The following is a 15,167-nucleotide window of genomic DNA, read 5'->3' as shown; positions in this document are numbered from 1 at the left end:
TCAACACTCACTGGTAACACTCACTGGTAACACTCACTGTCAACACTCACTGTCAACACTAACTGGTAACACTCACTGGTAACACTCACTCACTCAAACTGTCAACTACTCACTGTCAACACTAACTGGTAACACTCACTGGTAACACTCACTGGTAACACTCACTGTCAACACTCACTGTCAACACTCACTGGTAACACTCACTGGTAACACTCACTGTCAACACTCACTGTCAACACTCACTGGTAACACTCACTGGTAACACTCACTGTCAACACTAACTGGTAACTCTCACTGTTAACACTCACTGGTAACACTCACTGGTAACTCTCACTGTTAACACTCACTGGTAACACTCACTGGTAACACTCACTGTCAACACTCACTGGTAACACTCACTGTCAACACTCACTGTCAACACTCACTGGTAACACTCACTGGTAACACTCACTGTCAACACTCACTGGTAACTCTCACTGTTAACACTCACTGGTAACACTCACTGGTAACACTCACTGTCAACACTCACTGGTAACACTCACTGTCAACACTCACTGTCAACACTCACTGGTAACACTCACTGTCAACACTCACTGGTAACTCTCACTGTTAACACTCACTGGTAACACTCACTGGTAACACTCACTGTCAACACTCACTGGTAACACTCACTGTCAACACTCACTGTCAACACTAACTGGTAACACTAACTGGTAACACTCACTGGTAACACTCACTGTCAACACTCACTGTCAACACTCACTGGTAACACTCACTGGTAACACTCACTGTCAACACTCACTGTCAACACTCACTGGTAACACTCACTGGTAACACTCACTGTCAACACTCACTGTCAACACTAACTGGTAACACTCACTGGTAACACTCACTGTCAACACTCACTGTCAACACTCACTGGTAACACTCACTGGTAACACTCACTGTCAACACTCACTGTCAACACTCACTGGTAACACTCACTGGTAACACTCACTGTCAACACTCACTGTCAACACTAACTGGTAACACTCACTGGTAACACTCACTGTCAACACTCACTGTCAACACTCACTGGTAACACTCACTGGTAACACTCACTGTTAACACTCCGTGCCACAGACCGGCATCCCTTTTGAAGTCCAGCACATTTGTTAACGTTTCAGCTGAAAGTGGACACAGACAGTTAAACTGCTGAGTGAGCCTCTGTACAAGTCACGTGCACTTTGAGAGAAACTGAGGTGAGTATGGCATCAACATGTTAGTTTTGGGAAATGTACAGCATTGCCAAACACCATGCATTAATTAATCAACGATCGTGGTTATCTATTCAAGTTACTGGAAAACATAGAAGGAGAATCTCATACAGTTGCATCACAACGGAGAACTATGCTGACCACCCAATCTGAAAACACAAGGAACAGCCTGTGGTTAAGAAGCTGTGTGAGGCGGTCACACATGTCAATCAGACGCCATGACCAGTCACGGGCACCCTTACTTATCAACTTTACGTCCAGGCCTCCCATTTCTCACACTGAAGGCTGTTATCCTGCACTCCTGGGAAACGTCACTTGCTGCTCATGTCACCTCCCTTCAGAAAGGGCTCTCCGGCCCACTTTCTCTTCCAGAAGGTGTGACAAGGAGCGAGAGCAGATGGGAGTCCCAGGCCACCCTGCACAGCGCCTCACACTGGGTCCAGGCCTCCCACTGGGCAGGGGACAGAGCCTGGGCCATGAGCACACGTGGTTCCTCACCAAAGGCCACAGCAAGCCCGAGTGCAGCCAGAAGAGAAACGCCGCGGTGAACAGGAGACATTGGGCTGTGTGCCAGGAAATGCCGCTGCACTGGGAACAAGAGTGCTGCCCACAGGCTGCCTGGCCAGTGAGGGACCCCCGAGTATAGGGGACATACGTAAGCTTACCCTGATCTGAAGGAAAAGAAAACCAGGGGACTTCACTTGACACATGTAATTTTCAAGACCTTATCCTGGCCCTTGACCATAACCTAAAACCCTTTTCCAAACCTCCACAGAAGTTTTCAGCTGTGCCCCCACTGTCCTTGCATTTAAACACCTGTATCTTCAATATTTAAACATACCATTCAATTTGCTTTTTAGTTTTGTTCGAGTATTGTAATGCCAAGAACACCGCCATGTATCCTCTTTATAGTTTTTTTAATAGCATTTACCTAAGTTAAATGTCTGCTATTTAACAGTAAAGGAGGGGCTACCCAGAGATAAGCTATGACCACGAAGATTGCATTTGTGTGTTTGCATGCGTGACAGTGTGTGCCCAAACCACAGGTGTGCACGACAGCCACAGTCGTCTGTCCAATGAGACGGTTTTCTGTGTTTTTAATGCAAAACGCACTGACCCCTCAGCTCTGCCTCTGGCTGAAGCAGCCCTGGCACCAGGGACCTGGTGGCACGTGGAGTCCATGCTCTGTAATCTACACAAGAAGTTACTGAGAAGAGCTGAGTGGGCCCCCTGGGTGACCTGACGCCCCCAGGCAGCAGGTACGCAGAATGGCCTGGATCCAGGGCAGGTCCCGCGCATGCCTTACCTTCTGAGTAGCCGCACGCCTGGGTCAGAGCGCGGCACTGGGCCAGGAGGGATGCGTGCGATACTGTCACCCCCACCGTGCTGCCTTCTTTGCTGGTCTTATACTGAAAAGTTTCAAGAAAACAGGTCCGTTAGGGGATGTTTCTGGAGGCTGACGGATTTGAGAGAGAAGAAGCTGTCGGCCGAGTTCCCTTCAGGACCCACACTGGGCAGGCATGGAAGGGAGCAGTGCATGGAGGCTCCCTCCTGAGTGCCGGCACCCAGGGGAGCCGACGGGGATCAGGTGACAGTACTCCCTGACTGCATCTGAGAACATCTCCATGTGACACTTTACATTTCTGGGGTGAGATAAAACGTATGCAGTTTGGCCTGCAGTGCAAACCCCCCTGGTGGCTCACACCGTGTGCGGACACCGAGTGCTCTGGTACCTCGATGTAGGCAGTGCCCGCCCCGGCCTCCTGGGACGCCGGGTGCCAGTCCCTGGGGGGCTTCGTCAGATGTTTCCCGTCAATCACCAGCCAGGCCAGGGGTGGCCAACCTGTGAGGGTGCAGATAAAGGACACAGCACAGGTGAGTGGTCAGGGACTCTGCACCCCACACTCAGGATCTACTGTCCGACATGCAGCACTAGCCCCTGAGCGCCTGAGGGACAGAAGTCACGGGCTTGTCTCGCTCTCACTATTGGACTGTTCACACTGGACGGCACAGGCCTCGACCCTGAACCTGATGAGAAGCGAGACTCACCAAGGCCTCAGACGGGCCTGCTGCTGAGAGCCCCGCAGCCTCTGCAGTGAGGTCAGACGCTGGGCAAGGACCAGAGGACACAGCCTAACAAGCACGCCGACTGCCTCGGCCTGGGGGACGCACCTTTGAAAGCTGCCACTTCTCCGGACTGTGCCTTCGGCAGGCCTTTCTGACAGGCATCCGTGGTCAGGGCCAGGGTAACACCACAGCTGCCCAGCAGAAACCCGACCTGCTGGCTGCCAGCGTCCTGCGGGAGACAGGAGGCGGTGAAGCATCTGGGCGCTTTACTTCTCAGGCCCACGCACAGACTGTAGAGCGCCTTTTCACCCCTCGCAAAACTTCTACAACCATTCAATCCTATACACTATAGTTTCATGAAAGTGAAATGTAATTGTTTTTAAATTTAAAACACACACTTTTGCTATAAAATATAAAGTTCAGATAATGGGCTAATTCCTCAAAGATTTTTCCTTGCAAATGATTTAGCAGCATTTTAATAAACTCCAAAAATAGTAGCATTGAAATTTCCGCTTGATCTGTGTTTGAAATTTACTGACTGATCTGGGGGGTGGGGGTGGGGCTGACCTTTAACAACGTGAATTACTTCTGCACAGAGATGCACACTGCCTGTGGATCTTCTTTAATACGTGTCCCTCAGTAAGGTCTTATCATTTTGTTTTTGTAAGTTTGACAAATCTCTAGTTTTTTTCCTAAGAATCCATGTATTCAAGTATCTGTCCTCATGTATTATCCATTGAGATTTACAGGTTTTAGTTGCAAACTTTACTATTGAGATTCCTGAATATTTGTTGCTGACAATCCTCATGTTAACAGCTGCCTGAACTCTGGGATAGATAGAAAACTGATTTTCTAAAATTCGTGCCTGGTCTACTCCTAATAGGGTATTTTTGTCAATCGTCAGATTACTGACATTTATGTGCAGAACTCAGCAGCCCCGCAGAACGTCACAGTAATCTGTCAGTAACAGATGTGTGGAGCCGGCCAGCAGTGAGCCGTGATGCATCACTGTACTACGTTATATATCCCCAAGAAATGAAACTTATTATCAGTGAGCATATGGTATTGAGAAAAAGTTTAACAAAATATGATGAAACCCCAAATCTATTCATTAGAGGAAAACAGACTCATCATTTCACAGGTGACACCATAGCTCCAGCCATTCTAAGGGCCCTGCTCACCAACAAGATACACAGAGAGCATCTGTGGCCGTTGACGCTCTCCGGGATGAAGGAGGAGAAACACACAGTTGAACTCATGTGCCAACCGGGCATCAAACGTCATGGGGCCTGCCCCACACCTAGACCGTCTACTACCTTTCTTGTCAGCGGCACTTCAATGGGGACAGGAACCAGCTCTGCCAGGAGACACCCATAAAACGCAACCATGAACATCACAGGGTCACTGTTGGGAAACACCAGCGCCACCTACAGCAGCACAAAGAAAACCATGAGCCTGCTGGTGAATGACTCTCATCTCAGCTTTTACAGCATCTGCTGCTTGGGGTGGGACTGACACGTCTGAAATTATCTTACGGTTTTTCAAATGTAGTTTAGAAAATGTAATTTAGGGGCTACTTCCTGGGTCTTAAATTTCCTCAGCCACGTAACTTTTAATAAACAGTTTTTAGGTTGAGGTCTTTGCTCCACGTACAACAAAATAATTTTAAGTTTCTGGGTTTAAAGGCAGTCCAGCAAAGGTCTGGCGGTGGGGTCTGGATCCAGCTCCCGTCTATTCTGACCATCTGGGAAGCAGCAACTCAGGGAAGGAAGTGAGGGACCATCACCTACCACCAATTAGTCCAGGTGACAAACACCTGCACAACATGAAAAGTGAACGAAGAATCACAGTATATCTAAAATAGCTTCCAAAAGAAAAAATCTTAACACCAAAATTTTAGTTGACCAGATCTTCACTCAAGCCTTAACTGCCCTAACAGGAAGCGTGGTGGAAACAGACTCCTCAGCTGGGACCCCCACAGCGGTCCCCTCCAAGTCCCCCTGCCCGCCTAAGTCACCATGCTGCCACTGTTTAAATTACATGTTCTATGTCATATAGCTTACATTTTGATTTTCAACAAATTTTTTTAAAACACAGAAATTAAAATGACAAAAAGTACTAATGGAAAACAATACCCTTCCCATTCCATCCTTTCCCCTCCCCAAGGCAACAACGTTTAAAATATTTTATATCTTCCTTTTGCTATTTACTCCATATTTTTAAATATAATGCTTATACTGCTATGTTTTACTTATTGAAAATATTTAGGCACCGATTTTATTCCCTATTATTGTAGATGAACGTCTAGCTCTCTTCATTCCTCGCCTTTCTCTTCTCCCATCATCTCCATTTCCATTTCTCGTAATAGTCTGGTTAAACTAAAAGCTATTTATGGAATAGGATTTTTGTAGGCCCCAAGGAGTGTAGTAAGTGTGCCTGAACCACAGTGGGCAGTGAGAACTCTACTGGAGTGACTGTTAACCCAGGCCTTGGGCCACAAAACAGTGGACAATGAACAACCCTCCACTTGTAAGACAGAAGTTAACCTATCTCTGTATTGTGCTGTCAACTTAATCATGTTTCTAACTGTTTGTTGAAGGGGCAGAGCTCGGCTTCAAACACTGACGATCACAGTGTCGGTCTCAGGATCGGGACCCACAGCCAGGAAGGAGACCAGGTGCTTGGTGTAGAAAATGTTGTCAGAGAATTCATTATAAATGAGTTGTGTTTGTTCGCTTTTACAAAGCATATTATCACAGGAGGATGAACGTGCCACCATCTCTGATAATAAACTCACTCACTGTGATCCGGTCGAACTTTTTTTATAATTAACTTAATTTGGATTCTCTCACAAGTCTAGGTGTCTGGAAGTCTTTGTGCCTGCAAGGATTTTTTTCAAGGAAGATAAATCAATGATTCTTACATTCCTTCTAAAGCACAACACGCCGTAAAAGCAGCATTGTCGTACTATTCTCATGCTCAGTGACAGCTACCCACTGGCAATGCTTCCTGTGGCTTCGCCAACGTGCTTGGAATGTCCCTGCATGTGTCAAGTACCTACCAATAGTATCTTCCAAATAACCAGCCAAGGGAACTCAGAAGTCTCACCAGCTGCTGACTGCCCCACCCCAGCCCTGGGCGCTACCCGGTCCTGGCTGGGGGGCTAGCGGCCCTCCCTATGGCTCTCCTGTTTGGGACCCACCACTGAGCAGCTGAAGCACGCTCTCTAGGAACTTCCCAAAAAAGAGCGCTCAGGGTCTGGCACATCTGAACCTGGTAGGCCCACGCTCGCATTTGTGAATCTCTGGGAACAGAAGTAGAGTAAGTCGGACTCCCTCTGAACTCCTGAAGAAGTTTGCTCGCTGTCTTCTCGTTCTGACTGCTCCCCACGAGCTCTGCGTCTCCCTCTGCACCCCGGTCTCAGCCGTAGCATGGTCATGTGCCCTGGATGGGGACACCGCTCACTGTGGGTCCTGCCACTCTGAGGCTTATGGTCTCCAGCTGCTGGATGTCATCTTGTATTATTGTTGACTTAAAATTTTCTACTCTCTGTTCTCCTTTCTCTTTCTGGAACGCCTGCTAGTCAGATGCTGCGAGTCCACTGTTTTTCTTTCCTGCCATCCACTTCTCGGTCTTTCCTACGAGCATATTTTACTTCATTTATGGAGCAGTGTCTTCTGATAGACCTCTAGGAATACTAAAACTAATTTTCTAAAAGTTTGTTTTCTGTATGTAGTTTTCCTCCAAGTACTCTTCCTCCAACCTCCATCCCCTTTCCTTTTTTCATTTATTTGCCCTCTGGTCTCTTCTGTCACACTGAGGTTTCCCTCTGGTCTGCACTAAAATGTGACGCACTCAAAGGGTTGCCTGAAACTGTCATTTTGTCACCTTCCAGTTCCATCGTTGGGTGACCTGACCTAGGCAACTCTGCTCACTGGGGGACTTCCCTGGTAAGTGTGCTGACTTTCGCCATGTCCTCCTGCTTTCCTTCGGGACCACCTGGTTCCTCAAGTCGGCTTCAGCTTGCCCACAGCAATGCTGTCCCACAGAACCTTCCACAAGGGTGAAAGCCTCTGGCCTCCTCTGCATTCTACCTGGGCAGGGAGGAAGGGGCTGCCTGGCCACGCGGAACAGGGAAGGAGATGCGTATGAAGGACACAGAATTTCAAGGGAAGGTCGATGTGTCCTCATAAAACTTAAGTTTTGGAAATTTAATATTTATTAAAATCTGATACTAATATTTTTATTAAAATCAACACATATGAAGTCAAAGAGAAAAGAAGGTAAAGAATCAGTGGATAGGCAATGAGGGAGAACAAAAAGAATGATTATTTTATCTACATCATCACAAATTTTTTCCATATTTAAAGTTTTTTCATGCTGACTTTAAATCCCCTGTATTAACACTGCAACTCGAAGCCGCTGATAGAACACTGATTTCAATGAAACATTTTTAGAGTCTCTGTTTTCGGTCACTCCAACAAACTTACATTCTAGTTACTTACTCTGTCTCCAGGTTTAAGTAGCGGTTCATTCTTACTAGTCAGTTTATTAAGAAGAGTATAAGCTAGTTTTAAACTCCGACTCCAAAGTTTGCCTAAAATAAAATAAAAATACTAAGCAAAGTAAAATTTAAGACACTAATAATTAACATTTCAATGTAGCAATCATATACCCCATAACGTACGATTCCTCAATTATTGGAAATTCAGGACATTTCCAACTGATAACTATTTTGCACATAATGAGCATCATAGTTTTCTCTCAAAAAGAACTCACAGATTTATTTTTCTTAACACAAAAGTACAGGCTTTTATTATAGAAAATTTCAAATATAGAAAAGCCAGCAGCAAAGAGTCAGCATTCTTTCTGTTATATGTGTGCATATATAACACATATGTACATATACAGAGTGTGCCCAAAAAATATATACACATTTTAAAACTGTATTAAAATTGTAATAATATATACTGATAACAAAAGGTCAATTTTGTGATAACAAAAGGTCAACACAACTCACATTTGACTTCTGCAATTATAAGAGGTTCTCCAAGTGGTTACCATCAGTGTCCAGACACTTCTGATTATAGTGAACTATTGCTTGAGCAACATTGACCAAAGTGTCCACTTGTATACATTTTTCTGGCACCCCCAGTATATATACACATAATACACGCACACACGTATGTATATGGATGTGTAATTTTTAAGACATGACGTCATACTTCACCCTGCTCTGTTCGATCAACAATGCACTGTGAACGCATTTTCACATCATTAACTATGCCTCAGTCACATCCCTTAGAAGAGTGGCATATAATTCATGAGGTGGGCCGTATCTTCCTCTCCACTTTTCACTCAAGACAAGACAGGGAGACGTTAAATAACCGGCTGCCTCGGTGGTGCGCCTGGACCCCGGTGCGTCTGGATCTGCCCACGCTACCCTCCTGGCACGCAGTGCCCAGCCCCGGTGGGCTACACAGAGGAGAGGTGCCTTGAGGAAGATGAGACTAAGGGAAAGTAAAGAGAACTGGAGGTGTCTGGGCAGGTGTACTGAGGTAGGAAGAGAAAACCTGAGTCCACCCTAACACCTGAAGCAGCCTTAACGTTCAGAGTGCCAAGGAAGTCGCACCAGTGCCCTAACTCGGCCCCCTAAAGCCTGTGGCACAAGTGCACACTCTCTGAGTAAATGCTCAAGTTTTCCTGCAAACAACACAAAACGCAGGTGCAATATGTAAGTGCAGGACCTGAGAAAGACATGGGGGAAAAAATGTTCAAACCAACATGTTGCCTGTCCATATAAGAGGTTAATTCAAGATGTGAATAACTGTAATACATAAAGATTTCCAAAATGAATCCAGGCTCCATATAAAAAATGCATCGTGACCAAATTAGTTTTATCCCAAGAATGTGAGGTTTACCAGAAAATCAACATAACTTGCCAGATTAACAAAATAAAGGTGAAAAAAAGTAAAACAATGTAACACTTGTTCAGGATTTTAAAAAATTTTACAACTCCTTCTTAAATTCAGAATGAAAAGAAACTTCCTTAAGGCCATCTTTCAAACTCCTACAGGAAACATCCTGATTAGTGGTCAGATGGTGAGGCGCTCACTCTGAGAAGCAAGTCAGGGACAGGCGCCTTTCCACTGAGTGTCGGAGCCAGTGCAAGGGGGCCGGGGGGTGTAAAACAACGGGAAACAAACAACTATCGTCATCTGTAGGTGACATGACTATGTACAGCATGGATCTATTATAACTGAATTAGTGAGACTTCCAGATATAACAGTACACAAGCACCATTTGATTTCTATACGCCAGTAATAAACAATACATAAAAATCTGAAATAATACTATTTATAATAAGATTAAAATAAACATGCAAATACCTAAGAATAAGTGTTATAAAAAACACACGTCTCCCCCAGAATATTATAAAACATGACTGGCATAAAGTGTAAGGATTTCAATGGAAGGATATATTATTTATATCTGTGTGCTGGAAAGTTGTTAATGGTCTTGAAACTATTCAAAGCAACAATAGTCTCACTTCAACAGGTGTGTCTATGGCAGATGACAAGCTGGTTCTAAAACTGACACTGAAATACACAGAAGAAGCATAGCCAAGACACTTCTGAAGAGGGAGACAGATGCAAAGACTTGCTCTACGGACGGACGCCAAGGCTGGGTGGGACGCTGTAGTCACTGATGGGATCAAGCAGAGCACCCGAGAGCAGATCCACCCATGTGCACGACCCTAGTGATGACACAGGGCGCTACAGGAGAACGCTGGCACCGTGGAGACAAGAACGGGACAGACGTCTATCTTTCCTGAAAACCTGACCCTGGAAGCCATCTCCATACACAAAACTCACTCGCAGTGGACGGCCAATCTGAATGGGAACGGCAGAACAGCACTTCCCCCAGATAACAGGACCGTCCCGATCGCAGCCTCGGAAAGAGCCCTTGAAGGGGACCCACAAAGAAAAGAAGGTGAGGTGGGCAGACCTTCTGTTCACTCAGCTGCCACTCGAGGTCCACGGCTAAGGCGCCCAGGAGGAGACACCGATGGCACATGTCACTGACAAGACTGACATCCAGAAAGAACTCCTGCAAATACCCTACACAAAAACATGTGCAGAAGATCCAACAGGACTTAGAAAAGGAGAAAACCCAAGTATTGAAAAACAGGAAAGATCTCTACCTACTTAGTCATCAGGAAAAAGGAAATCGATGCCACAATGAAATACCACCATAGTCTCAGCAGATTAGCAAGAATTAGTAAGCCTGACAATGACAGGGAGCACGTGGGCCTCGCACAGCGATCAGAGTGTGACAGGGAAGGCCTGGCCCTTCCCACCACAGTGAGTGCCCCCCCCCCCCAATCCCCCACCAGAAACGCGCTCTCCTCAACTGGCACGAAGGAGCCACAGTAACAGGTAAGAGCCGGCTTCCAAGCAGGAGAGAGTGCTGGACGCAGAGCAGCACTCCCGCCCACACGATGTAGAACTGAATGAAATGCAGAAAGCGTCAGCTGGAGGCCCCAAGGACACACAAGTAGAGGAGCTGAGACTCGAGGGAACGGCCTGGGGAGCTGCGCTCACCTTCTGCAGGGGTCCTCACAAAAGCTGGGGTGTCACAGACTCATGCCCACAGCGCTGCTGCTGGGGCACCGAGGAGGCAGCAGCGCTTTCCAGAGCCAGCCAGCCTCCTCTGGGAAGCGTGCTGAGTCCCAGCGCCGTGTGCAGCAGGAGCCAAGAACCACACGAAAACCTCGGAAAAGCCAAGTGGGGTTCTCAGGTTCTCACACGAGACAGAAGCCATGACTGGAGACCCACCAGAGAAAAGGGACAGACAGAATGCCCCAGGCACAGGGAGGTGCTGGGGCCAGGGGCGGGCAGACCTGGCCTTGGCTGGACTGCAGTGACCAGCCACCTGCCTGGGGGCGGGGGGAGCTTCTCTCATGGAAGATGACGTCATCTGGAGCCTCCATAATTTTTTATACATCATGTCCAACATCTAATTTAAAAAGTACTAGGTACCCCAAAAGATACGTCCCCCAAGATAAAGCACAGACCAGAGGAACTGGCCGCAGCAAGCCGACTCCAGGGATGCAGAAGGAGCCTTTCAGTGACCGTGCGAACGTGTGCGTCCCAGGAAATGGAGGAAAGGACGAAGGAAGTACAGGGCACAGCGGGGATCTCCCACAGAGACAGAATAGGAATTAGAACAGCAAATGAAAATCCTAAACTAACAAGACACTGACTAAAGCTGAGAACTCATCAGGAGTTTCATAGTAGACTAGAAATTTGGTAACTAGGATTAGAGAGTTTGAAAAAAGGGAAATCTCCAGACTGAAGTACATACAAAAGAGAGTCCCAAAGGCACGCGGGACCCAGAAAGGTATAAGGTAGATATCATCCGAGTCCCAGGCGGAGAGGAGAGAGAAAACGGGGAAGAAGCAACACTCAAGAGGTCATGCCTGCAATTTTCCCCAAAAGGATGAAAGACACCGTTCCACAGATTTAAGAAGTCCTGTGGGCCCCACACAGGAAAATTCCAAAGAACGTCACACCCCAAGATACACCGTAAGGCAGCTGCAAAGCAAAGAAAGGCATTTTTAAAAAGGCAGTCAGAGGAAAACAGACACAGCAACAGGAACAGAGAAACCATGGTGGCATCTTTCCTGTCAGACAGCACGATATCTTCAAAGCGCTGAGGGCAGGTAAGTGAGCGCCAACAACTGCGATGAAATGAACTGTGGTCACACAGTTTCTGAACACAGACAGGGAGCCTGCAGGCCCGAAGGAGAGGTCGCGGTGAGAACGCAGGCGGCAGGAAGGGACACTGTGTGGCAAAGGGAGAGTAAAGAGCATGCCCACTGACTAAAAACAGCAGGGAACTGTCTGAAAGGTGGGCACACAGACAGAGAATGCAGAGCGAGGCAGCAGACAGACAGCCAGGCACAATAAAACATGAAGAAGAGAAAGGGGCCCCCTGAGACCCGGCAGGAGACCCGGCAGGAGACCCTGCAGGGCGATGTGGCTGGTCAGTCCCTGTGGCCGGGCAGGGGCAGACACGCAAGGCCCTGCACCTCACTGCGGGCTGCCCAGCACCCACAGCCCACACCTGGAAGCTGGATTCAACAGGCAGAGGCTGTCAGCAAACCACAGTCCTCGCAGATGGGCAGCGACGTCCTTTCCAACAGAATGACAGACCAACCTCCAACGAACACGATGCAGAAGTCGTAGTTAACAGCGGCAGATCGAATCCAGACACTTATCACAAAGATAAGCTATCATGGCCAAGTCGGATTACTCTAGAAATGCAAGGACTGTGTAACATTTGGAAATGAATCAATGCAATTCATCAAATTAATGGGGGAGGGCAGAGAAACCCTATGATTTTCTTGGCAGAGCAAAACAAGCATTTGGTAAAACCCAATGCCAGCCCATGATGAAAAACTAGCAAACTTTTAGGAATAGAAGAGAACTTCCTTAAGCTGACAAAGAATTTCTACCATAAAACGATTGAAAACAAACCTCAGTAAACATTCCAGTTCCTGACCTAAGGTGGGGAGGCGAAAAGGCCACCAATCCACGTCACACTGGGGGGTCGTGCAGCAAGGCCAGAAGGAGGAACTAAGGTGCCTGCTTTGGCACCAGGACAGGACTCTGTACACTGAATGTCCCAGAGATATATAGACAAATAATTCATAAACAAAAAAGAATTAGTAAGTTAATTTAGCAAGATTACTAGGTACAAAGTCACCATTTAAACAAGCCAATGGCACTTCTCTATACAAGTAACAAATGAGTAGAAAAAATGAAAGACACTCAAGACTTCTGTACTCAATTACTGAGAGAAATTCTGTACAAATATTACTGAGAGAAATTAAAGAAGGCCTTAAGTAAAGGGGAAATATTCCAGTCATGAATCACTTCTCTTCAGATGGAACCACAGATTCCATCTGTGCCAATCAACAGCCCAGCAGGAATGTTTCTGGAAGCTGACAAGCTGATTCTAAAGCTCACTTGGAATGCAGTGGGCAGTGAAGGCCTTAGCTGCAGGACTTCTGTAGGAGACACAGAGACTCATAAAGCTGCAGTGATTCCGGGGTGCGGGCAGACATGCCAGTGACAAACACAGAAAGCAGAAACGAGACCCAGGTCTATTTCCCACACGGTACACGACAAAGCAGCACCTCGGGGGAGGACTGGCTTTCCAGTAAATGACAGTGGGTCACAGTCCTCAGAAGGAAAGCAAATGCCCCTGATGTCACACCACACACAAATTACACTGTAGGCGCGTGACGCCCGAAGGTGAGAAATAAAACCAGTTTTTAAACGAGAAGGTAGGACAGTATCTTCGTGAACTTAGGTTTGACGAAGACTTCCTAAATAGGGGAATAAAACACTGTAGTAAGGGGAACGGTAGGTAAATTGGGCGACGTTAGGTTGAGACTTCTCATTTACCTAAAGCCGCAATTACAAGTGTTGAAAGGTACTCCAAAGAGTGGAGGGAGACAGGTGCGAAACTAGTATCTGAAAAGACGGATGTGAAGTGTGTAAAAAGAATATTAGCAACGGAATAGAAAAATGAGCCAAAGGTTTGGAAGGTTCCTAGAGAGACAGACAACACCTAGTGTCAGCGAGGGCGTGGAGCTGGGCTGGCGCCATGCCGGGCGCTACGAGCCGCAGCCACTGGGGACAGCGGCTGGCGGGGTGCCTGTGTGCCACCAACACCCCCCGGCCATTCCACAGCACTGTGCTCAGCAGCCCGGCGTGGGACCCAGCCACACGTCCCCGCAGAGACGTGGACGTGCCCTGGCACTGAGAACACAGTGTCATCCCTCCAGTGCCGGCCCACACGCCCGTGTATGTCCCACTGAGAGCCAGGTGCTCTGTCAGCACGCCAGTCGCCTCTGTGCGAGGGAGGGAGCGAGGGCCACAGGCGGCATGGGGCCTCGTCACCGCGACCTGCTGTGGCTGGGTCCTGCTCACAGCAGTGCATTCCCACACTACGTGCTTATCACTGTGTTACATCAAGATGCCAAACACCAAAAACACACACTGTATGATTCCGTTTGCACAAAGTTCAAAATTAGACCAAAGTAAACGCCATTGTTCAGAAATGCCCCTGTGGGGGGAAGGGCGCCTGCCGTGAGAGACGCTGTATTTACTGGACAGCTGTGAGGGTCTGAGAAACATGTGCTACGCTGCTCTAGCCGTCTGTGCAGGCTGCATGGCGTGTGCAGTACTTAACAGCTAACCCAGCGTCTGGTCGCCTCCTGGTGACACTTGCCGTAGGTGAGGGTGTGGATGGCTTTCCCAGTGGTGTCCAGGGCGGTCAGGCAGGGTGCTCGGGGCTGCGTCGTGCCCCAGCGCTGCAGGGCGGCCAGCAGCGATGGCGGCCAGGGTGTCCCCGCGGCCAGAGGCTCCCCTCTCAGCACCGCCATTTGGCTTCCCTCAGGCTTTGGCCGGTTTGGATCTGGTTGCTGGACTATAAGCAAAATTGGGATTTTAAAATCAGCACTGCAGCATCACACACACATTCAGGTTTTAAGCATTCGTATTTTATAACTTTGTCTTTGAAAACACCACCTATAAAAATGCGACAGTCATTTGTTTAGATTTCCTCATCATTATGATAGTCACAGACCAGCTGACTGAAGGACAGATGGAGGGGATTCAGCACAGCAAGGCCCCGGGTGGCAGGCGTGACGGCCAGGCTTTCCGAGGCACAGCCGACCTGAGAAGCAGGTCCCGCTTACAAGGGATGAAAGCGACAAGTCAACACTTCGGTTTGGGCACTCAGAAGAATCATCACCATGGTGAACAACAA

General features: G+C 47.7%; 1 protein-coding gene across 3 annotated transcripts in view; it reads right to left on the bottom strand.

Moving 5' to 3' along the window:
* The window catches only part of DIP2A (disco interacting protein 2 homolog A), an 88,051-nt gene that overhangs the window by 33,086 nt on the left and 39,798 nt on the right, over positions 1-15,167 (bottom strand). For all 3 annotated transcript variants that reach the window (XR_004424724.1, XM_033123886.1, XM_033123894.1), the window contains exons 8-14: positions 14,628-14,825; positions 7,829-7,920; positions 4,640-4,750; positions 3,429-3,552; positions 2,990-3,099; positions 2,563-2,665; positions 1,102-1,166 (exon numbers count right to left, since the gene is read on the bottom strand). Coding sequence is in view for 2 of the 3 variants with exons in the window: in XM_033123886.1 (XP_032979777.1) it covers positions 1,102-1,166; positions 2,563-2,665; positions 2,990-3,099; positions 3,429-3,552; positions 4,640-4,750; positions 7,829-7,920; positions 14,628-14,825 (803 nt within the window). In the remaining variant the exon portion in view is untranslated. The remainder of the gene's footprint in view (positions 1-1,101; positions 1,167-2,562; positions 2,666-2,989; positions 3,100-3,428; positions 3,553-4,639; positions 4,751-7,828; positions 7,921-14,627; positions 14,826-15,167) is intronic.

The sequence above is a fragment of the Rhinolophus ferrumequinum genome, chromosome 2 (assembly GCF_004115265.2).
Source record: "Rhinolophus ferrumequinum isolate MPI-CBG mRhiFer1 chromosome 2, mRhiFer1_v1.p, whole genome shotgun sequence".
Taxonomy (NCBI): domain Eukaryota; kingdom Metazoa; phylum Chordata; class Mammalia; order Chiroptera; family Rhinolophidae; genus Rhinolophus; species Rhinolophus ferrumequinum.
This window is presented reverse-complemented; position numbering and strand designations above follow the sequence as displayed.